The 22,885-nt window shown below is 39.0% G+C and overlaps 1 protein-coding gene across 5 annotated transcripts in view; it reads right to left on the bottom strand.

The window, feature by feature from the left end:
- Positions 1-22,885, bottom strand: part of PRMT8 (protein arginine methyltransferase 8) — a 57,768-nt gene that overhangs the window by 7,091 nt on the left and 27,792 nt on the right. For 4 of the 5 annotated variants that reach the window (XM_079333404.1, XM_079333405.1, XM_079333403.1 and 1 more), the window contains 6 exons: positions 18,936-19,121; positions 15,620-15,775; positions 10,635-10,698; positions 7,446-7,588; positions 6,998-7,085; positions 3,768-3,883 (listed from right to left, as the gene is read on the bottom strand). In XM_079333404.1, coding sequence (XP_079189530.1) covers positions 3,768-3,883; positions 6,998-7,085; positions 7,446-7,588; positions 10,635-10,698; positions 15,620-15,775; positions 18,936-19,121 — 753 coding nt within the window. The remainder of the gene's footprint in view (positions 1-3,767; positions 3,884-6,997; positions 7,086-7,445; positions 7,589-10,634; positions 10,699-15,619; positions 15,776-18,935; positions 19,122-22,885) is intronic. The other variant, XM_079333406.1, reaches the window with a different exon arrangement.

Here is a 22,885-nt window from a genome sequence, read left to right as displayed (position 1 = left end):
TGGGCTATTTCCAAACCTCGTAGTCATGATAGGGAGGATGGTAAGTCGGAAGTACTATTCTAACACTGTGGGAAATGTTTCCTCTGCACTTTCTGGTACCTTTATTGCTCATTCTCATTGCTCTGGTACCCTTATTGCTCATGCATATAGGGAAGCAGAATTTTTGTAGGCAGAAATCCAAATTTTCTCTACCAGCTGGAGTCAGGAATTGCGTCTCTGACCTCCAGCATTTCTTAAGACTTGCACTGCAATAATGGAGAACAGATTCTGGATTAGAGGGCTCTTTTAGGGCACATTAGAGGGGTCTTGTACAAATTGCCTTCTATAATCTAAGGCAAGACTGCAAAAAGAGACATAGAAAGATGCAGCCTTTGAGGTCTTTGCATGAACCACATTCATGATTCTGAGACTTAGAAAACTTACAGGGAGATGATTTAAGCAAGCCATAGTTTTGGCCTGTCTGGTAAACATTATTGTTCAAGAACAACTTAACCATAATGAAAATTATTCTACTGCATTGCAATGACACCCTGTGGCACTAGTGCTTATCAGTGACCTATGCATATAATTGGTCATTTAAAGCTGTGACAACCTTCAAATATTTTTGGCTTTTCCCCCTCAAAAGAGGGTAATAAAAAAGCATTGTAGGAAAGAGAACTTCTGAGGTCTCCTGGCAGAGTTCCATAGCAGTCTGCAAAATTTGCTTGGCCAAGCTAAACTGGACTGGTGGGTGATAGCTGCAGACTTCTGGATTTTTGGTGTCTTTTTAGTGATCTCACTGTGGGGAAATTGGGACTTAAGTCTAATGGTGAGGCACATAAAAGGGAACTAGCTCCCTCTCTCTGAGCTGTGTTGGCTGTGCAGGGTAAAGTGGAAGCAAAAGCACTAGGAAATATTTTCATTAGAGAAGTCAGTAGAAATTTCTCAAAAATATTAAACCCAATAAAATGTTGGTCACTTCTGCAATTCGTTTTTTAAGGAAAGAAACATAGTTTTTCTACAATGCAAGGTAGGAGACAAAAGTGGGGACCTTTTTATTAATTAATATAATTCTGAGAATGGCCAAGTCGGGTTTTGATGATCTCTTTGAATTGTACTCTAGCAACTATATATTCTTATATAAAATGGTAACACTCATTACAGCTAACTGCACACGAGACAAATGATGCAAATTGAAGGCAAGGTTGCTTCTAGAGTGTCATGGCACCTCTTTCCTGATCTCCTTCCCAGACACTCAGGTTACTCAGCTAGTATTTTGTGAGCATGGAAATAAGCTAAACATGCAAATCTCAGCGGATGTCCTGGTTTGGTGGAGTTTTTCAGATTTTGTTTTTTTGTTTATTTTGGATCAGAGAAGAAAACACAATTAAGCATGAAACAAACTTTGCCATTTTTTTGGCAGTGTTACTGAAAGCAGCAGGCCCCAGCAGGACACCTGGTGCATTTATTCCTGAGTTCATTTATTGATTCTGTGATTTGAAGATGCTTTGTTCTCACTACTCTCCCTGTCTGATTTGGTATGGGAGTTAAACAGAGGACTCCTATTTGACAGGACAATTCCTCTGCCCCTCAGATGTATTTAAGAGATCATGCAAAAGAGAATGGCTCTCAGAGCAGAGAGGATGCTGCATTCTCTGCATGCACCACCCCCAGTGCACCTGTGGCTTAGTGCCTTAAGTTCCTTAAAGCATTCAGGACATGGGTTACATTCAATTTCTGAGGAGTAAAAAAGAGGAAATTTTGCTCAAGTCTCCAGCATGTCAGATAAGTGCCATGGCTACACAGCATGCACAGTTGATATCTTATTTTGCTGATTTTGTAGAACCATTCAGAGCATCTAAATTGGGGATTGAAATAACTGCAGAAGCACAGGACTCTGACTGGTCTCTGAGGAATGCATCTAGTGATGGGTCCATCCACTGACTAATGTAAAGAGAGCTCAGACTCATCTGGTAGGCACCCTAAATTGGCTGGCTTTGGGTTGAACACAACCCTAAAAATCCCTCTGTGAATCTAATATGAACAAGCTGTGCTATCCAAAAGTGCTGTAATAAAACATTTGAATAATTAAACATTATGGCTTTGTTTATTCTCAAATGTTTTCTTAGGCTAATACTGTTCTCTGAATTCGCAAATATTTTCAGGACGAAAGAAATGCATTTTATATAAATAAACCATGTGCAAAAGTAAATTAAATTTAAAAATATATAACTACAGAGTCTGTTTTTCCTGCTTCCATATTGCTATCTTGAACCTAAACCTCACTCCTTTATGCTTTTCATTGACAGTTTTCTCTTTTCTTAGTGATCAGATTGTGAGATTAGTGACTGATTCTGGAATGGAGGGTGGCTTGTGGTTGTGTACTTATTACCTGCTTTCCTGTCATAGTGCCTCTACATGGTACAGATCCATTCAATTTATGGACAAAAGATGTCAAAACTAAATATAAACCTGAATAGAAACATTTTGAAAATTGTTATATGTCATCTTAAACCAAATTACTTTCAAAGGCCTTCTAAATAAAGCACTGGATTTGCACTTCAATTAAGGGTGTGCAGTTTTTTATTCCAGAGCAGCCAACCCATTTTGCTCCCTCATCTCTTTCTCTCTGGACATATTTCACAGAGTCTAAATAGCTGTTTCTTTTGTGTGTGCTGCAATTTTAAATTGCTCTGGTTGAGGCTGTTTTCAGGCACAGCCATCTTGTGTTCCCCTCAGTGCAGATGGGCTGTGCATGCACACATGCTCATCCTGAGTTTCTGATTCTGCTCCTTTTTGGTGCTTTAAGAACAGGTTTAGCAGACTGGAGGCATGGCTGTCCCTTTTGCCTATGGGAGTATTTGCTGCTGTGTTTGTTACTGGCAAAAAGTGAAAGGGAAAAGTTAGAAGTGACTCTCTGGGAGTCACTCTCTGAGAGCTCTTGGATTCATGGAGCTGGTACTACCACTGCTATTGATGTAGACAGCCTTGTTCATGACAGTTGTTCCACATGAGGAGGATTCCTTCACATTAAGGGAATTTTAGAGTTTTCAAGTGTTCCTGCAGGCAGTTCCTTCCTTGTTAACATAATCTTGTGAACAGGGATTAATGACCTTTCTGTCTCATATGCAGAGCAGGGTATGAGTTAACCTCTGGGTGCAGATGTTGGGGCTGAGAGAGAGCAGTAGCATTCTATATAAGGCTAAGAATTAGGAAGTTAGAGAAATAAATTGAATTCAAATTCTGATCACATGTTCTGGAGTTCATTACTTATTTCATCATCAATTCAGAACCGATACTTCAGAGTTTCGTACTGCAAACAGTATCATTTACCCCTTCTCCTCAGCAGCATTCTATCAGTAATTTCCAGCCTTTTTTGTAAATAAAGGGCAATTCAAATTTGTATCTAAATATACCATGTCTCTCTTCATCCAGTATTTGCACAAGTAAAATTTGTAAGAATCTCGAGTTACAGCCTGCAGATATAACCACATGAGTAGAGACACAAGGAGCATCTTGCTTTTGGGAAATCTATAAGAAACCAAGGCATCAATGTTCATGCCCAGGTCAGGTAACAGTACTGAGCATGTGAAAAATGCAAGAACTGGCTAATTTAAAACTGCATAATTTTCTTTCTTAGTGTGACAGCATTTTGTGATGATAGCTTCTGCAGCTGGTTCAAAGCACACAAAGACAGCAGCAAAACATAAGCAGCAGGTCCCAAAAGAACCCTATAGTTAGGTGCAAACATTCATAATTAGAACTATGAATATTCAGAACTACCAAACCTTTATTAAGCAGGCATTGGTCACCACTTGCTTTGGATCTACTATGTCCACCAAGGGCTCCTTCATGGCAACATCCCTAATACAGGTCATGTCAAAGCCGTACACATTCTCCCACCCTGTCAATGCAAATGGATTTGTCAAGGTTAGCAGCCATAATAGAAAATAATTTTTTCTTCTCAAAGGATTTTTCTTTTGAAAGAACTTCTACCATCCCCTCATTTTCGGATGTCCCTTCAGCTCTTTGCTCCCAGCTGTGTATGTCATCATTGCTGTTTTACAGGTAATGCAATTGTGACAAAATAAGCCCTCAATGTGCATCTTTGAACAAGTGACCCTTATATTTTGGTATCTATAAAACTGTTTTATATGAGATTTGTCAATGATTCTCGTGGCTTTAGACTCTCATGATTGTTGCCCAAAACCATCTGATGTCAGGCTGAGTGGTGGGAATAGCTGTGAGGAATTCTATCCTTTCCTATCCATTTTGCTTAACACTTTTTTCTTTGCCCCCCCATAGACTGCCACTCAATAAACAGTTTACATGCTCTTTTGATTATTTAAGTAGTTTTAGTTTCAGTGAGTGAATTATTGGCAGGAGTAGAATTGCAGGTGTGCTTCAATAGTTGCGACTCTAAGTTTTAATCTGTGTGCACATCATGACAGAGAAGCAAAAGGTTCACTTTGAAAAGATTTTAAAGTCATGCCATTCCTCTGTATTTGAATTGTTCTTCTGATTGTTCCAATAGATGCTTCTTATCATGCTGAGGGTTTTTTCCACAAAATGGAATCATTGAAAAATGGAAAAGTACACTGGCTTTGCTTTTAATGTTGCTTAACAAAGTGAAAAGAAGAACCTTCCAACAAATGAAATCTTAGTCTTATGAAGCATGTAAGTCAAGGTCCATTCAGTGCTTCACCTTGAAATCTAAACTGAACACTGGGAGTGTTTTAGAAAATGGCTTAACAAAAGACAAAGTAAACAGATAAACGCATTTGTGAGCATGTTTGAAATGTCTCTTTTTCCTCAGTGCATAGTATTTGAGCTACTGGGGTTTCCAGAGGAGTACTACTGAAAATGTAATGTGATATAAAAATCTGAATATTCCTAAATTGGGAAAAAAAAATGTACATGAATGATTCTTTGATATATCATTGTTATTTCTTTTTTGGGTTGCGAGTTTCTCAACATTTCAAGGGAGCTGAAACTTTTGTTTCAGGCATCATGAGAGTGTGAGAGCTTCAGATTATATTTATAAAAGGCATATATTTTTATGTGATTACTCAGAAAAGATTAACTAGGAAGTCCTGGAGAAACAATTTATTAATTTTTTATTTATTATTGAGGCCTCCATATTTTACTGCACTTCAGCCTATATGGGATACCTTTGAAATAAGTACCCCAATTTGTCTTTGGCAGACAGCTGTCATGGGAGGTAAAAAATAAAATTATATGTTTCACATTTTGCAGTATATCAGAGTAATTGATTGTAGTAATATTCTGTGACATTAATCTTCAGTTAGAAAAATCAGGAGTTAGATTTTTTTAGAAAACTCATATTGCATTATTTCATAATCAATATAATGGTTCTTGAATGCCCTTTAAAATGCTCAGCTCCACATCTCATGTGAAGGCAAGACTCCATCCTTCTTAAGAGAGAAAAAGATGAAAAATTGAAATGTAAGGAGACACCATCAATATTTATAAATAGAAAGGAAAGACGAGATGTTGGTGCAGATAGATAGTGAGACAGAAATAACTAAAGATGCAGAGGTATATGAGGCAAGGGGAGGAAGTTAAATCAGAGGTGAAACCAGAAAATAAAGTGTCTTGAAGGAAAACAACAATTTCAGAAGAGGAAAAAATGACTTGGAACATTTTTTCAAATGACAAAAAATGAAACAATTTGTAAACAGATGTATCATCTGTGAGAAAATAAAAAGACTCAAGGCCTGGAAAGGAAGGAGTTCAAAAGCAAAGTGAAAGACTTTAGGCCAAAATGGCTCTGATTCCTTTACAGAATGGATGCCTCATACATCCATTTGAATCTGCAAATTTTGTAAGGAGTTTAACTGTCAAGGTCATCCCATAGCCAAGGAGAAAAACCTAGGCTGTGCTTGAGGAGGAGATATAATCCTTCCTGGCACCTACAGAGATTTCTTGTCACCATCCCACTGCACTGACCTCGCTTTTGACCCAAAATAGCAATTTTGGCCAACTGGCATTTCTGTGTATTAGCACTGAATTTCATTACAGAAACACCAAGCCTTCTTTTCTGGGAGGAGCTGAGAGTCAAGAAATGAAGAGTTAAGCATTTTTATTTAAAGGTTGTCTGAACCCACAGATTTAACCCAAATTTTCACATGTATCTTTGGTTAATAAATCTGCTTAGGGATTTTGTGATTTTTTTTTTTTTCCTTAATGGAAAATACCTTTAAGTGAAACTGACCAGCTCTGAAAAGTAAATAAAATAAAAGAAAATGTTGAAAGGAAAAGAATAAAATAATGTAAAACTTGTTCATTTGATCACAGCAAGAGCCTGGACTAGGTCACTTGTAGATGTCACTAACAGCACCAGTTATTCAATGATACTTCAAGGAAACTCTCCCAACATTTTAGAAGCAAAGGAAAAGTCAATTTTATGCATCTATGAAGTACTGAAAACTCCAAAATTAAAACCCTTTTTGAACATGTAAGTAAAATTCAGATTTCTGATTCTTATTCTTAATGTAAAAATTCTCACATAAAATGTTTTTGAAAAAGGTATTACATGTTCTGGGGTTTTCCTCCTTGACAAGCTATCATGGAGATATATTGTTTTCTAGGCTTTTTTCTTCAATTAATTCTCAACTTACTGTTTTTATGATTTTGTTATGTTAAAAACTAAAACAAGGACCTGAATGGCAAAAGAATATTACTGGGTTTTGTGGCTGCTATGATGGATTATATATTTATCAAAACAACAACAAAACTAAATCTCCTATAATCCACATTTTAAATATAGCTAGAGGTATTAATATAACTCCAGGCAAATTCTTCAACTTATACATCCATCTCTCCTTCTCTCGCTTTAAATTACTGCAAATTTCCTGAATTTATCAGCAGATCATTTTCTCAGAGTACACATTTATACTGGAATTCTAGCCTGCAAAGAGATTACAGTAGGCTACTGGTAAGGAAAGACTGTAGGGAAATAGCCACAGAAAAGTGTTACTGGCAGGTGCCTACTCACAGTGAATTTTGAAGTCCTTGTACTGTCTGTCTTCAATTGCTACCACGTACAAAGCAGCTCGGTCTGGAAACATTAGCCCTCCAGGTTTCTGTTGATGAATTGTGGGGAAATGGATCTCGTAATCTATTCACCTGACAAAGACATCACATTTTGAACTGCACATACAAAAACCAGACAAGCACCCCTTGCATGCCTTTATTGTTTTCCTTCTGATTGTCACACCAGCTTTAACCTTGCAGCCTGTGGCAATGCCAAACCTCGCCGGCCAGCACTTAATCAAAAGCAAAGCTCTTTCACTGAGGTTCCCTTTGTTATCTCCTTGTTAAAGCCTAGGAAATGGCACTTGGAGATGGGACTGTGTCTTGTTATGGCACAGTAGGGAAGGGAAAGCTTGTAGAAAATAAATGGTGATTGCTCCAGCAAGGAGCCCGACATGCAGAGCACCTACCAGCCACTTGTCTCGTGCGAAGATGACTGTGTTTAACATTGACTCATAGAACAGACAGTAACCCATCCACTCGCTGATGATGATGTCTACTTGATCCACAGGTAATTCAACTTCTTCCACTTTACCTTTAAATATTGTGATTACTGAAAAGAGAATCCAAAGAAATACGTTTCACATAATAAAACACCTGACTGAGATCCTTGCTGGTGAATGTCAGGCTGACCTTTCCAATATGATTCTCTTCTTGAATGCCTGTCAATAAGGCATGACTCCATGCGACTCAATGCATTTTCACACTTTTTAAAAACTATTCAGAGAAAGTATAATAAACAGAATTTTTGGCATCGGTATAAAAGGAAAAAACACAACCCAAAGTCCAAAGGCCAAACAAAAAATCCCACCGTGTCTAAAAGCAACAGAAAAAGTCCTTACCTGGTTACCTGTTTGACCTCATTTTACAATGCCCTTTGCAATTTGGCAGATTTCTAGATCATTGACCAAGTAAGGCAAAGAATCCACTTAGAAGCCTTTAAACATCCCTGCAGGTTTACACACTAATGTTTAAATGATGGGCCATAGCTAGTTCAGTTGTAAAACATAATTTTGTTTTAGAACCACTACACAAGTCACCAATCATTCCTCTTTAAAAAATATATATTTCCTATTTACAACTGTATTTTCATCTTGTGCTAAATAATTTTGCACGTGTGTTTACGTGTGTTTCTCTGCTGTTTATCTTGTTTGTCACAGTGGATAAAGTCTCATGAATCTGGATTCTTCCTTGACAAGGTAACAGATGCACTTAAAATTTGGAATAAGGTGAATATTGTGCTTTCCATTACTAATTGATAATATTACTCTACGACTCTTAAATAATGGCAATTTTTAATGATAGCAGTTTTTATTGATGAAATGGTTAACATTCCGTTTCAGAACAATGAAGGTAATTTAATTTAATTTAATTTAGTTAGAAATAGGTTAGCTGGCTAAGTGTGGAAGTGTGGGTTGACTGATATTTAGAACTCAGCCCAGGGAAAAGGAGGCTTTATCTTTTCCAAATACATGAAGTACTAGTATTACTCTAACCAGATGTGGCCACTTTATTTGCATAGCAAATTTTTAATCCAGACTGGCCCCCTAAGAAATTTGGAACACTCTGACTCAGACTGGTACCACAAAATATCAGCTGATAAGAGCAACTTGACTGGAAAAGAGTAGAGTTCTCTTCTCTTCTCTTTGTCATTATTTAAACTCATTTCTTTCACAGTTAGGAATTCAACAGTTCATCTGTAGATGTACTGAAGACTCTTCATGCCTACAAGCTCCAGCCATGAGGTTTCTTCAGTTCTCTCTTCTCCCAAGAATTTTCACTGCCCCAATGCTTTTGGGGTGAATTTTAGCACTGTTTAGAGCTGTTTAGCTGCTGTTCAGCACTGTTGGCAGCAGACTCTGAAGCCCCCTGTTTACACTAAGAACAGTCACAGTGCAAGCAGCTGCAGCAGCACTGGTTCCTCCCACCTCCCTTCTCTTCATATGGCATCATGTGGGAACAGATTGTGCTGTCCCCAGCTGTATTGCATGTATCTCTTCTGGAAACAGTGGCTTTTCTCTCGGTTCAGCCCCTTTTGCTGACTCTGAATTTCTCAAAACACTTGGAGGGGGAAAAATCAGAAAATTTCCATTGGCTCAGTACCTGGCTGTATTAAAATAAAAGTGAGTGTGGGTGAGTGTAGAGTGTGAAAATGCAAATGTTGGTTCAGGTGTGCAGTTTGCAGACCAAACTGCAGTCAGGCAGAATGCTGAGCCTGTCCTGCCAAGTCTCCTCCCAAAGGGAGGTGGCTCTGCTCCTGCCTCCACAGTTTCCCAGTCACTTTCTCCTTGTAGAAACAGGAGGAGAAAGCAGAGATAAATACCTTCTGCACCCTCTGGAGCACGCTGGAACCTTCTAATTCATTCTGGCAATGGTCCCTTTGCACACAACTCCTCTGCTGGAAATCCAAGCGCACACTGATTTGTGGGGTGCAATTTGTGCCTCTAGGGGATGAAAGCCATTCTGGGAACATATGGCCTCTGCATCCAAGGCTCAGGACAACCAAGCACCTCACTGCTTTAGGGCCTTATCCCTACTGTGGAGAAGAGTGTTTTCTGGTCCTTTGCTTCCTTCTTTTCCTGAACCAAGAGGTGCATACACTGGCCTCTTGTATCCCACAACTCCTGTGATGTACAATAAATATTCCTCCCAGAGAGCTCGGGGTTAGTGAGAAACTGCCAGTGACAGCAATAGAAATTAGAACAGATCTGAAGCAGAACAGGAACCCATCCCTGCCTGTGTGTGGGCAGAGCATCAGTGCAGACACAGCTGAAAGTGGGGGCACTTGGTACAGCCCAGCCATGACCTGCTCTGCAGCAAAGGCAAGCTCTGCACAAAAAGCACTTTTAAACAGGAGCTGTCTCACGGCCTCAGTTAAAAAAAGACTGATTTTTTAGGTTGTTACAAAGATATCTTGTGTGGTATGATTTGTAGGAGGACTGAAGGCATGAAATAGAACTTGTTGGGGATTATTTTGTGCTTAGGGTTTTCAGTAGCTCAGGGTTACTTCTAGATTTTGGGGCTTTTTTTTTTCTTTTTTTTCAATTTGTAGTTTCCATATACTTGGAAATTTCATCAGCTTTCTTTTCAAGCACAAAAAAGTTTGATATGATATTTTTATTTTATGATTCAAACATTTTTGTTTGTGTGTGTGTTTTGATAAGGTTTTGAAAAAAGTATTTTCTTAAAGTGGGAGTCAGAAGATTTTGTGAAAAATTTTTGCCTTAAACTTTATTTCAATTTGAATGTCAGTAAGTGTGTTTGCATTTCCAGTCTGTCTAAGAGAGAAGGAGGAATTCAAATTGCAGAATTAATTTGGTAAGTTCAGTTCTAATATAGGTTCTTCCTTCTGCTTTGCTAAACCAGACTTCCCATTGATAAATTCTATGTACTTCTTTTGTCTCTGATAAGTACAGAAGTAACAGTAATTCCTGTTAGGCATTGCTGTAGTGCCTAGAATGAGGTGTTTAGTTTTGTATTTACATAAGTAAATTCTGCAAAACTAGCATTTACATGTAAAACACACGACATAAGTTAATCAGAAAAAGCAAAATTGTTATCTTCTCCTTGTCCTGAAAAAAAAATTATATATGTCTTACTGTTGTCCAAGTGGTTTGCCTTGATAATTTTTTCTGAGTAGTCAGATATACTTGAGCATTCAATCTAGGAAAAAAAAGAAAAAAAGAAAAAAAGAAAAGCAAGATAAAGAGCAATTTATCTGTTAGAGAGATCAGCTATGTGAATGAAAACAATATCTGCTGAAGGCAGCAAAGACTCTACAGAGCATGCAACCATTGATAAAGAGTAAATCAAACCTGTGGGGAGGAAAATAATTAATGATATTTTAATATTTAAACTGCAGTCTGTGTCTGAGTTTAACTGGCTTCTGTAGAAAAGATTGCTTTTAAAATTGTTGAAAGGTGAAAAAAAAAAGTTTGTATGTAAAAAATGTACCTAATTTATTAATTATCTTTAATTTATTCCTGCTACTTTAGAATATTGCCTCCTCCCCCACAAAAATCTGCTGAATGGAATGAGTTAGGATGATGCTACATTTCCATATGTATTTTAAAACAAAATACATTCAAACTTTGTGAATAATATTAAAATTCAAATATGCCAGTACTGTTCTACACCAAGAAGCAATTGTTTTCTATGTGAAAAATCTGTATGCTTTAGCAAAGCTGCTATTCCAAAAGAATGCAGGCATTTAACACATAAGAAACTACTGAAATTTTGTATTTACAAGAACATCCAGATCTGCATGGCTTTTTTTCTGACCAGTTCTGGGCTTTTTCTAGGAAAATAATTACAGAGTGCCTCCTAGTTTTAGATTTGCCCTTAAACCTGGTAAAATCTGTGTAGTAGCATAAAAGCATGTTTGCAGTGACCTTTAATATCCTTTAGAGAAAACCTACATTCCATGAACCTCTCTGGATTTTGTGCCCCTTGAAAGTCATGAAGGCCAAAGTTGCTTATAGTCACTGAATTGGCTCCTAATTTACCTCTTCCAAATTTGGCATTAAACGGACGATACTACTTTGCATAATCCTTGTCTCTCTAATTCCCCTATGGGAATGTCAAATAGAACTATATTATCTCTAATGAAGTGGTTTATATACCCAGTGAATCTCATTTAATCTCTAAAAGCTAAATTGTGCCTGACCTCAGAGATGGCAGGACAGTGGATGCAAGGACACACAAATCCTTTATTGTTTTTTATATTGTGCATGGAACAGACAAAATGGCAGTCATAATATCAATCCCAGTCCCCATGGGAACACATTGATTCTGCTTAGCTTGTCTGTGGATGTAAACAATTCCTAAAATGTCTGGCACAATGGCCTAAGCATAGACCAAAACTGGCTTGTGGAAAGGAACACCTGAGTGCCAGTCTAGAGAGTTCAAAGAAGAAATCCTTTGGGGTGAGGGCTGTCATTTTGCTCCATCCAGGTCATTCCCTTACTGTGGACTGTACAGACTGTATGCCCTGTCTATAGTTACTGCCATTATACTCATTTTCCCAGTCTTTATTCACATCTGCCTGGTATTTTCAATTCCATTGCCCATTTTGGATGGTTTTTAGATAAAGAAGGCGTATGTAGGTGTTTGGCAGTTACTTTCCAAACTTTCTAAAGAAGAAGGTGCAAAGAAATTAAAAGTTCTCTCTCATGAATGACAACAGGTTCCCAAAAATCTCCTTCAGATGCAAAGAAGAAAAAGAATAAAAAACCCCAACACTTAAATTTTTCATGAAGGAATACATATTTCAGAAAATAAACTTGCTTAAGGGTGACTAAAGTTGTTCATCTGCATTTTGACTTGGACTATATACTGTGGTTGAATTTTATTTTAAAACGTGAATCATTTCAGAAAAAAGAAAACTGAATTCTGTAGGTGAAGAAATTGAGGAAAAAACAGTGTTGTCGGGTTTTTTCTCAGTTTTCTTTCAAGTCAGCGATCTGCTCAAATCTGTCTTATTTTGCAAAGCATCTGGATTTTGTGAGAAGTGCATGTTTCAATCCAAACTCAGTCTGCACCTGAGTTTATAGTCACGGAATCATAGGATGGTTTGGGCTTGAAGAGATCTTCCAAGGATTGCCCTGATTTAGGGAAGAATTCTGTTCTTGGCCATGTTGAAAATCATGGGGTCCTCAAGCCTGACAAGATTCCTCTGTGTGGGGCATTTTCCCCCAAGCGTATCATCAGCACAAAGCAGTTTTGTGTCACCTGCAAACTCACAGAGGGTAAACTCAATCCCACTCTCTATTGTCCTTAATGAAGATATTAAATAGCAGTGGTCCCAGCAAGGCCATTAAATTGCTTCAGCTGTATCTGCTTCTCTGTGTGCATATTCACCTCGGCTTTCATTTTACTTCTCAGTCTTCAATCTTCTGCTGCAAATGTCTCCTCTTTTACTGTGGTCTCTTTCTGAAACAGTCACAAGATTGCCACATTTCCCCTGGGCTGTGTCCTCATCACCACCTTTTTATACAAAGCAGCTGACATCTAACATCAGCCTTCATTTTCTCTGTTTAACTCCTTCTTCCCTGCACTGTCTTGTTTGTCTGAAGACACCACGGAATTCAGACAGTTCTACTGCAGGGACTGTCCTGAATTTTGTAGGACTAAATGCAGCAGATGAACCAAGGCTTCAAGGGATATTTTATGTATTTTGTACCTCCCACTGGCCCCTCTAAACACTGACAGCTATGTGCCAATTTCATCTCTACATTTCCTACGACAGCTCCCCTGTTAAATGAACGTCACTGCACGGCACATTGGGACCCTCCCACAAGGGTTAGGGCTCAGAGCAGGTGAAGAAAGGAGAGAAAATGAGGGAACTGGTTCTCTTCAGGTTGTAGAAGAGATCCCCCCCAATCCAATAGCAATCTAGAAGTATCCCAAAGCTTGCAAATAAAGTAAAGCCAAACTGTTTTCTGAAATGCACAGGGACAAGACAGGGACAATCACGAGATATGGCAAGGGAAATTCCTGCTGATTCTAGGCCTGGAATTGTTGCTGAGAGAGTATTTAGAGTCTCTATACTTGGAGATTTTCCAAATTGGACTGGACATGTCCTTGGCCAACTTGATACTTTAGCTTTAAATTAATGATTCTATGATTTACATCTCTTGAGGACCCAGAGATAATTCTAGCAGTTGGCTTAGGTAGTGGCAAGGAATAAGTTCTGACAGTGAATAAGAAGAACCAGACAGAGTAGTGGATGAATTTGAACCCAAAGAGGGAAGGTGTGAGTAAGAGGAGAGTGATTTCTGTAGTTGAAAAACCAACACTGCATTTGTCAACAGTTCCCACATTATGCTATTTGAAAAATCACATTTAATTGTAGAGAAGAAACTGAACATCGCACTCTATGCAATAACTCATGGCAAATGTTTGCTTTTTAAATGGAACACTCACAGTTTCCAATGGGAAATATGACCATAAATTCTCAATTGATAAACTCCCAATAAGATTGCCACTGCTAGGTATCTGAAATGGCTGCGTGTCCAACACAAATCCACTCTGCAGCTTGCTGTGTACAGGGCTCACAGTGAGACAGCTCATCTGACAAGAAGGTTGAAATTCTTTGGCTGTAGCCAAAGAGTTTCACACCTAAGGGAGTTCCTCTGAGAGCTAAGTTCCATGCATAGCACACCCACCAGCTTTAGTGATGAACAGTCCATGGGTGAGCTGGCACTGGTGTGCCACTGAGATTTAGAAAGGCCTGAGGTAAAGCCTGAACTCTAAGGAAATCCAAAGGGGGAAAAAAATCCCACCAAAAACCCAAACACAAAAAACCACCACAACAACAAACGTGGGAAAGTATTTACTTTTCTTTTACTTGGTGAATTTTCTGCCAGTGAGCTGGCTCATGGCAGAACCAGCTAAGCACCAGTGCCAGCACAAGGGAGGGAGGAAGACCATATGGCCAGGGATCTGAGAGATAGGAAGGTGGGAGCACAGCATCATCATTTTGTATATGGTTATACTTCTAGAGCACTGCAACATCTTTGCATGAGACCTGCATTTCTGCATCACAGAAAGCTGAGGCTTTGTCCTCCCTGAGGCTTTGAGGTAATAAATCATATTAATAAGTAATACTTGGTTAAAAATAAAATACACCCCAGCTGCCGGTCTCGGGCTTAAACTCCTAAACTTTTTACAGCACATTTTGATTCCAGCTGTCTATAGTTTCATGCTCTAGTCTGATATTCAAATGAGATACTCAGAAGTAACACTGGATTTTGAAAATATAAGCCTGAGAATTGAAATGGCATTTCATGTATCATTACCGTTAATGAAGACACACTGTTTGGGTATTCAGTGACATCAGTGTCTTCAGATGCACAGATGTACCCAATTAAGTTTTAGTAAACAATTTTGTTGAAGTGTACCAAGAAATAGGATCTATTTTCCCTGTTCTATGTTGCTATGTGTCTTCCAGGCAAACAGAAATCCAAAGCAAAAAGAAACTGCATTTGTCATTTTAGAGTCAGTACAAATAAGTTTGAATATACTTAGTAAGCAAATCTATGCTCTCCAAAATGACTTCTCTGCAGAGAACAGCACATTCATGCTCCTAAAGTTCAATGTATTTAAGGTAATAATTTCCTTCTGCCTCTGAAAAGTGTTATTGTTGGCACGGAAAACATGCACATGCTTTCTTGCACAATTTGCTGAGTTGTAATATGCAGGGGAAAGTGTATTAAGGAAATTTGTTTCCAAGACTACAGAGTTGCAGACCTTGAAAATTTAAAAAGCAAGATAGTTCACTTAACCCCTCTGAGTAGGAGTGATTCTCTTTAACTTTTTTTTTTTTTTCAGCCAAGAAGAAATATGAATATTACCAGATCACCAAAGGTTCCACATATAAAAAGACATTTATATCCCAATTTGGAAAAGGCACAGTAGTGCAAGTCAAGGAATATGACAGAACTCCACTGAAGTCACTATAAAACAGGTCATAGATGAGCTTGGAGGAGAATTTCAAACCAAGACAAGTAAGAAAAGTTAAATCATGAAGCCAAATTTTCAGGCAAAATGCACAAACAAATTCAAAATGTGAAAGTCTTCTTACCCCATATACCTTCTTGGCTCCTGCCTTTGCAGCAAACATGGAGAGGATTCCCGTGCCACTTCCAACATCGAGGACAATCTTATCTTTAAAAACATGTTTATTGTGATACATTGAGTTTCTATAGGTTAATGTGCGCACTTCATCTTTTAACATTTCCTGTGATGAAAATAAAAGTTTTGTGTCACTATTTGAAATGTTTATATGCATTCCACACTGCTGCTGAATGCATTCCCTTGCTGTCATTTAAGCATTGTTAATACACAACATGAAGGGTTTCTCAGGTACTTTGAGGTGCACACATTGAAGCAACTGTAAACCACCAGACACTTAGAGCTGAATTATTAAGAAGCAGCATGATGTCCCTTGTATGATTTTATTTTGCTATTACTTCACTGTTACAATCAACAACCAGAATGCAATCTAACCACAGCACTGCCCTGGGAATAGACAGAAGCCACACAGAAATCCAAGCATTCCTTTCCTCCTAAATCATGCACAACCCAGAGGCTCAGTGGAGGGACCTTCTGAGGTTCCTCTTTGAACAAAAGAGAAATTGTTCTATAAGGCATTATAAGAGAGAAGGCTTGACAGCCTTGCCCAGTGTGAGGCAGAAGTCCATAGCAGAGCTTAGAAATTCTGTATTGCAAGGTCCTCCCTCACTGCTCTTCTGTCCACTTGTTTATCTGATCAGTTTCCAGAAGATTATGTATTAATGTATCCCCTAGACTACTATCTCACTAGTTTGAGTTGCCATTGTTAGGTGCTGATTTCTGATGCACTGACAGCAGCAGTACATGCATTTAATTCCATTGATACCTTGCTTTCTCTTGTACATCTCTCAGACAAACTGTACCAATAAAGAGGACCCAGCTCGAGCCCCAGGTGCAAGTTTTAAGAGAAGTATAGACCATTCAACACAGACTTCAGTTTTCTGAAAATGCTTCAGTCATGTCTAGAATGCTGAAAGTTTACTTGTACTATTGCTTAATTTCATAATTTAAGCAAGTAGACAAATCAGTTTTTAAATTTTTAATTTCAATTTCCATTCACTGCCCAGCAATCTGAGGCAATCATGAACTGGATTGTTACACATATCAGCTGCTTACTTACCTGTCTTGGCAGGACACTGTGTGTGCTCAGTAACTGCAGATGAATAAAAGGCTAATTTTATCAAAAAGCATTATTTAGTATCAGACAAAGAGCAGACCATCTCCACTGGAAAGGTGTGAGCACACCCTCATGGAAACTGTTTCCATACATATTAAGAACAAGAAGGTGACTGGGAGTGTTCAGCATGGATTTGGAGATGACTGAGCACTTGGTATCTTTCTATGGTGAAATAATGGGGTTTTTGGATGAGGGAAAAGGAATGGGTGTTTTTAATTTTGAATTCTTTGCAAAATTTTAAACATTTTTCCTCATAACACCCTCATTGAAAAATGGGTGAACTGTGGACTACATAAATGGCCAGTGCAGTGGGCTGAGAACTGACTGAACAGCTGCTCTGAAAACGCTGCAATGAGCAGTCCATCTGGAGGCCTGGTATCTCCCAGGAGTCAATGCTGATGCCTTTTGGCCTCTTCCTAGCTGACCTCTATCCTCAAAGAGGGTCCCATGGATATAAAAACCAAAAACTTGCCACCGACACCAGTTGCACAAGCAATTGTGGACCTGTGGTAACATTTCTCTTCAAGTCCTTGTTTGAACTGTTAGAATTGAGGCAAAAATCCACCTGGCACACCTTGCTGTTGATCATCATCCTAAGAGCTGCCCAGTGACACTTGATATGCTCCAGGTCTCACTAGTGCTCATGTAGAACAGCAGCAGCAGGCTCTAAGGGCTGGTCTAAGGAATGGACAAATATCAGCAGCCTCTCCACACTGTCCCAGATCCAAATGCCTTGGCAGAAGTTGCTGTCAGCAGATGGGGGCCTCTGCACCCTGCAGGTGGGAGCCTTTGGCAGCTGTCACTTGTTACTTGCTCCCACTGCTTCTCCCTGGCTCAGAGCCACCTGGTTCTGGAGGTTTGTTGGACAGACCTTCCTGCCCCTCAGCTGCAATGAAGACACTGACTCTGTTCTGTAGCCAGACATCTGCAGGTGGATCAAGAGCCTCCCTCTCATTGCCAGAAGTCACAAGTTCCCAGCCTTCACTGTGAGAGGAGTCCCCACTTCCAAACCTGGTGAGTACAGACTGACTGCCTCTCCTTTCAGTACAGTTGGGGATTTGGGCTCTTGTACCTTCATTCTCTCAGAGAAGGTCCAGTCAGTCTCCTCCTCATGCCCCTGATGCTTCAAAGTCTGCCAGCCTCCTCTAGCAGCTCCTTTACATGTTGACACAGATCCTGCAGGCAAGGAGGAAACCTCCAACTTGCCACCCTCAGCAAGATGCTCTCTGCACTCCCTGAGATTTCCATGGCTCTATCCTTCCATCAGGAGATCCATTTGATTTAAGGTCTCTGACGTCTTCAAAATGTCTCCAGGTCTCCTTCCCACTCAATTGTTTCTTTATCTTCTCCCATTCTTGCACTGAATTTCTAAATACTACGCTGTCAAGATGTTACTGGCAGATAGAAATCTTTTATGTTTACACCCCACAAACAATTATTAGAGTAATGGAAATATATGTTGTTTGCTATTAATAGATATTGTTTGTATATTGTTTGCTATGCTGTTTGGGAGGAGTGCACTGAGTCATTTCAAATTTTTTGCATCCTGCTCTTAAAGATCTCATCCTCTTGTGTCACAAAAATATCAGCAGGACAAGGTATCAGTGACTTCTTTAGAACTCGTCTACAGTCAACATTTTGATAGTAAGTACTTCAAATTCTTTTCAGAAGTGTATTTAATGGAGATGATTGGGCTCAATGTTCCCACCAATGCTGCCTGTGCATTCAAGTAACATGCCAGGAGTGAAGAAACTGCTTGGCTTCTTATGTCAGCTGAGTAGCTGTTCTGCTGATCTCTGTGCTCAAACATGCAAGAGAACAAAATCCCCAGCTTAGCAACAAGGGAGTGCCCCTGGCTGTGGCTGGGCTGGTTTGCAGCCCTCATAAATGCACTGCATTGATGCACTTGTGAAATTCACCACTGCACAAGCAGCTACAGTGAGAATCTGGGTGGGACAGAGGTTTTGAGTACAAGTTTTCAGAGAAATGGGTGATATCTCTGGCACTTTACCAGACTACACAATCATCTGAGGAAAGGCAGGGGAATATAATCATGAACAAGTGAGATACAGATAAATAAGTAAAAAAGAAATAATAATTATTATATTCTTAGTTATTTAACAATTGCTGAAACAAAAATAAAGATTACCTCATGAATTCCAAAGTGAGCATAGGAATCAAAGTAATAATCCCTGGATGTCATCTCTTCCGGATTGATGAGCTTTGCCATCTTGCCTCGGCCCGGGCAGCTTGGTTGCAATGGAGCATGTATGACAGATTGAACTGGCTTTGGAACAACAGTAGGCTGAGGAGGCTGGGATGGAATGGTGCAAACCTAGGAGAACAAGGAATATTGTTAAGAGGCATCATTAAAAGAAAATATTTCTCTCTATGTCTAGCATAGAGATATTACTGTTAGTAGTATTGTTGTAAATATCTAGTAGATAAGTCCAAAGACACCTGGTGTATCATAAGTGAAATTTAGGCTGCCTTCTGTTCCTGGATCTTTAACTTATTTGATGTCTTGAAAAATTTCCTTAATGGATTTTTCCTTAGTGTTTTTCTACAGATACCTAAATTAGTGCAGAGTAATGGCAAGTTATTCGTGTTGGCTGAAGCAAGTTACTGCAAACATTTGACATAAAGCAGTAAAGATCTACTTTTTTTTCCATTAGAGTTCTATTCTGTCAAACTGCCCCAGCTTTGTGAGAGGCACATTGCAATAAATAAATAGTTCCCCTGCAAGGAAGAGCTTATAAAAAAAGGATTCCAGACACAGTGCTGCCTACAATGGCAGGATTCACAACTGATTCTTAATTATCAGGTAAGGTACCTGTCTATATTGATGAGCTGGTCTGAGAAGGCTCACCATATCTGAAAGTCCCTGACAGTATCTGAAAGTCTCTCAGGATGTCCAGAAAGCACTGCAGGGAGCTGTGAGGCATGTGTGGTCCCTTAATGTAGTTTCCTGTTGTTGGAAGATGCAGGAGTTATGCTTTGCCAACACACCATGCCCCTCAGCACTTAATTTTTTTATTGCATATTGTATCTCTGACACCAACATTCCGATAGACACAGAATTCTCACACCCCCTTGGTTCAGATTGGATACCTGTAGCACGTAAGACAGAAGATAGAATGTTTTTCAAATATGAGACAAAACAGACTCTCGTCTGCTCCACGTGTGTATCTACATTTTGAATCCTTAATATGAAGCAAAATGCTGAAAACTGAGAAAGACGGAACAATTCTACAGCTTCACCTGTGTGCTAAGTCACCTGCAAATTATGGGTCGACAACTTCATAGATTAAGGTCAATCCTACTTTAAATATCATATAATCTTGTCTTTTTATTTTTTAAAGGCTCAGTAGTTTTCCAGTGGGGACCAGAGTTGCCTGAGCCTCTGCTCGCTTCTTTTATAAAGTTCATGCTGTCTTCTATAGCTGGGTACTGTGATGTATCAATCCCTCATACTGTCTCTGAATAGCATCAATTAGCCTAGTTCACTTTGCTTCAATTAAAAAAAAAAAAAAAAAAAGAGGAAGAAGAAAAAAAGCCCCCACATTTTCTACGCTTGTTCATTTGTAGATTTATATGTGTCATCTTTTGATGGTTTCTTTGGTCCATCTGTTAAAAAATAAATACCAGTGCTTTATGTTCCTGTAACACTTTTCATCCCCAAAGATACAGAAGTGCTTTACTTATAAGTCTTTTCTATTTCTTATATTTTTTAACTTTATCACGCTGTTCACCTCACCCTGTTCACCTCCCATGCAGAATAATTGCTCCCAATTGGTGTTTGTATTTCTGTTTGGTCTAGTTTCAAAAATGTCTATCTGCAGGAATTTCTCTTAAGACATTCCCCATTGCCTGTTCATTCCAAGCAGTAGCACTGATAACTCATTTCTATCAAAGTGTTGCTCTTAATATTCAACTCTTTCAAATATAATCCCACTACTTTTAATTACATACTTGAGGCTATATCTTAACTTTTTCTCCATTGGCATGCACCCTATGTAATTTTTGCAGTTACCTTTCTCAGCAGTCCTTTCTGTATTTGTCTGCTGGATTACAAAGACTTAAACTGTAGGTGTTTGAAATTTTTAATATGAAATCTGTAAAGTCTTACACTTTTCTCCTAAATCTTACCTTCTGCATCATTTTACAAGCAAAATAAATTTATATAAATTACAAAATAAAACAGTCACTGAATTCTGTTGCTGTCTTAGGTAAGAATGTCTCCAGACACACAACAGTACATCACAGACAATTGCCAAAATATATGGAATGAAGTTATATCAGTTTTTGTAAATGAAACCAGGGGGCTTCTAGCATTTCTGTCACTGTCAAGCTACAAATTTAAATGTGGTTTGCTGTACAAGAGAAAACATTTGCTACAGGAAAGGAGGCTGATCTTAAAGGAAAATCTCCAAATCTCAGGCAGCACCAATTCTGCTCCTGGCTGCATGGATGGGTCTAGACAGGATTATGAGAACAAGGTTATTCTGACTAAAGACACAGAAAGAAATTAAACCTAACAACTTAGGCTGGGAAAGGTGTCTGAATGAATTGCTTTCCTGTAAATGAATTAATATTGCTATTTCCTACTCTGCTATGGCCAAGGGCTGGCAAGGTAAGTTTGATTAAGCTACTGAGGCAGTATTGCACTTTTGACTTGCAGTACTTCTCAGATTTACCCAAACTATCCTGAAGACTTACTGCTCTCCACTGTGCATCTGCATCTCTGCCAGGAAGAACATATCCCACCCAGCAGAAGCAGTAGAAGCCTTTTAGTTCTGCTTCTCAGATGCTTCAGTTCACAGCCAAGCAGCCTGTGGTGAAATGTGTTGGTGGTGGGTGTGTGGCAACACTGGGCTCTGAATGCCTATAGGTCCTGCACTGTCCATCCTGTGCTGTGGACACCACAGCCTCATGCAGCAGGGGCAGTAGGAAACTGAGTAGAGGTGGTGATTTTCTCCAGCAGCACCGTGTCACAGGGACCTTAAACCAGCTGTTTTGTTTCTGTTTTAGGCATGCTAACACAATGCACACCTTCCGGATTCAAAGGGTGTAAATTTTGCAGCATCTGTAATACATCCTGCACAGAATTCTGGAATTCCAAAACAACGTCACAATTATAAGAAAAATATTATGAGTGGGGCTCAGGAAATCCCTCTGTCAATAACTTGCCATTAACTCCATGAACAGTTTCACTCGAGAGCAACTTATGTCCTATGACCAAAATATCTGGGGTAAACATACACACAGTAGACAGCTACAGAATAAAGAATTGCAATGAATGCTATTATTTGTATCAGAAACAATAAAGTCTTCAAGTGTACAGCTCTGAGACTGTGCACCAGAAACAGCTATGCTTTTAGGTATATGGTATAATTGCTTGAGGAGAAAATATGCTTTTGAGACAAAAGCTGTCAAGGAAAGGCAACTTCCTGTATTCTTTCCAGAACTGAAAACAGCCCTTGATGTGATTTGCAAGCTTAGCATATATATATAGCCTACATGAGGAACAACTCATCTTTTGAATAACACCTGAAAAGGCAAAGCATCTGGGCTGGGGGCAAACCTCACGTCAATGTAAAGAATCTAAAACCTCTCTCTGCAGAAGCCATGTATGGATTCTGGCCAGCTGCACACAATTCCAGAACACTGGCTTGCTGCTAATGCAGATGAAGTCTGAAAGAATGGAAGCAGCTGCTTCAGAATTCATTCTTCACTGTGCTAAACATTCAGCCCTCTATTTTTCCATTTCTCATTTGGTACTGAAGATAGAGATGGGGGGTCTGAAGGACTGGAGAAACAACTGAAGTCCTACTTTTGTATACCATTCCAACATTTAAATCCAATTAAATTAGGGAAATACTTTCCTACTTTTAAAAATCAACTAAATTTATTTATTCTTTCTTTGTGGACAGGGTTGGTACACTGCAGGTGATCAAATGTACCAGCACAGGACTGATTTCTTTAAAAGCTTTGGATTCTCACAAAAGACAAGATTTGTAAACCTTATTCTTTCTCAAAATCCCACAACTCAACATCCTGATGTAGGTTTCTAAAACATATATAGGCACCTCAGTGACA

The sequence above is a fragment of the Erithacus rubecula genome, assembly GCF_903797595.1.
Source record: "Erithacus rubecula genome assembly, chromosome: 1".
NCBI classification, from domain to species: Eukaryota; Metazoa; Chordata; class Aves; order Passeriformes; family Muscicapidae; genus Erithacus; species Erithacus rubecula.
Note: the sequence above shows the minus strand (reverse complement) of the source record. Positions and strands in the feature narration are given on the sequence as shown.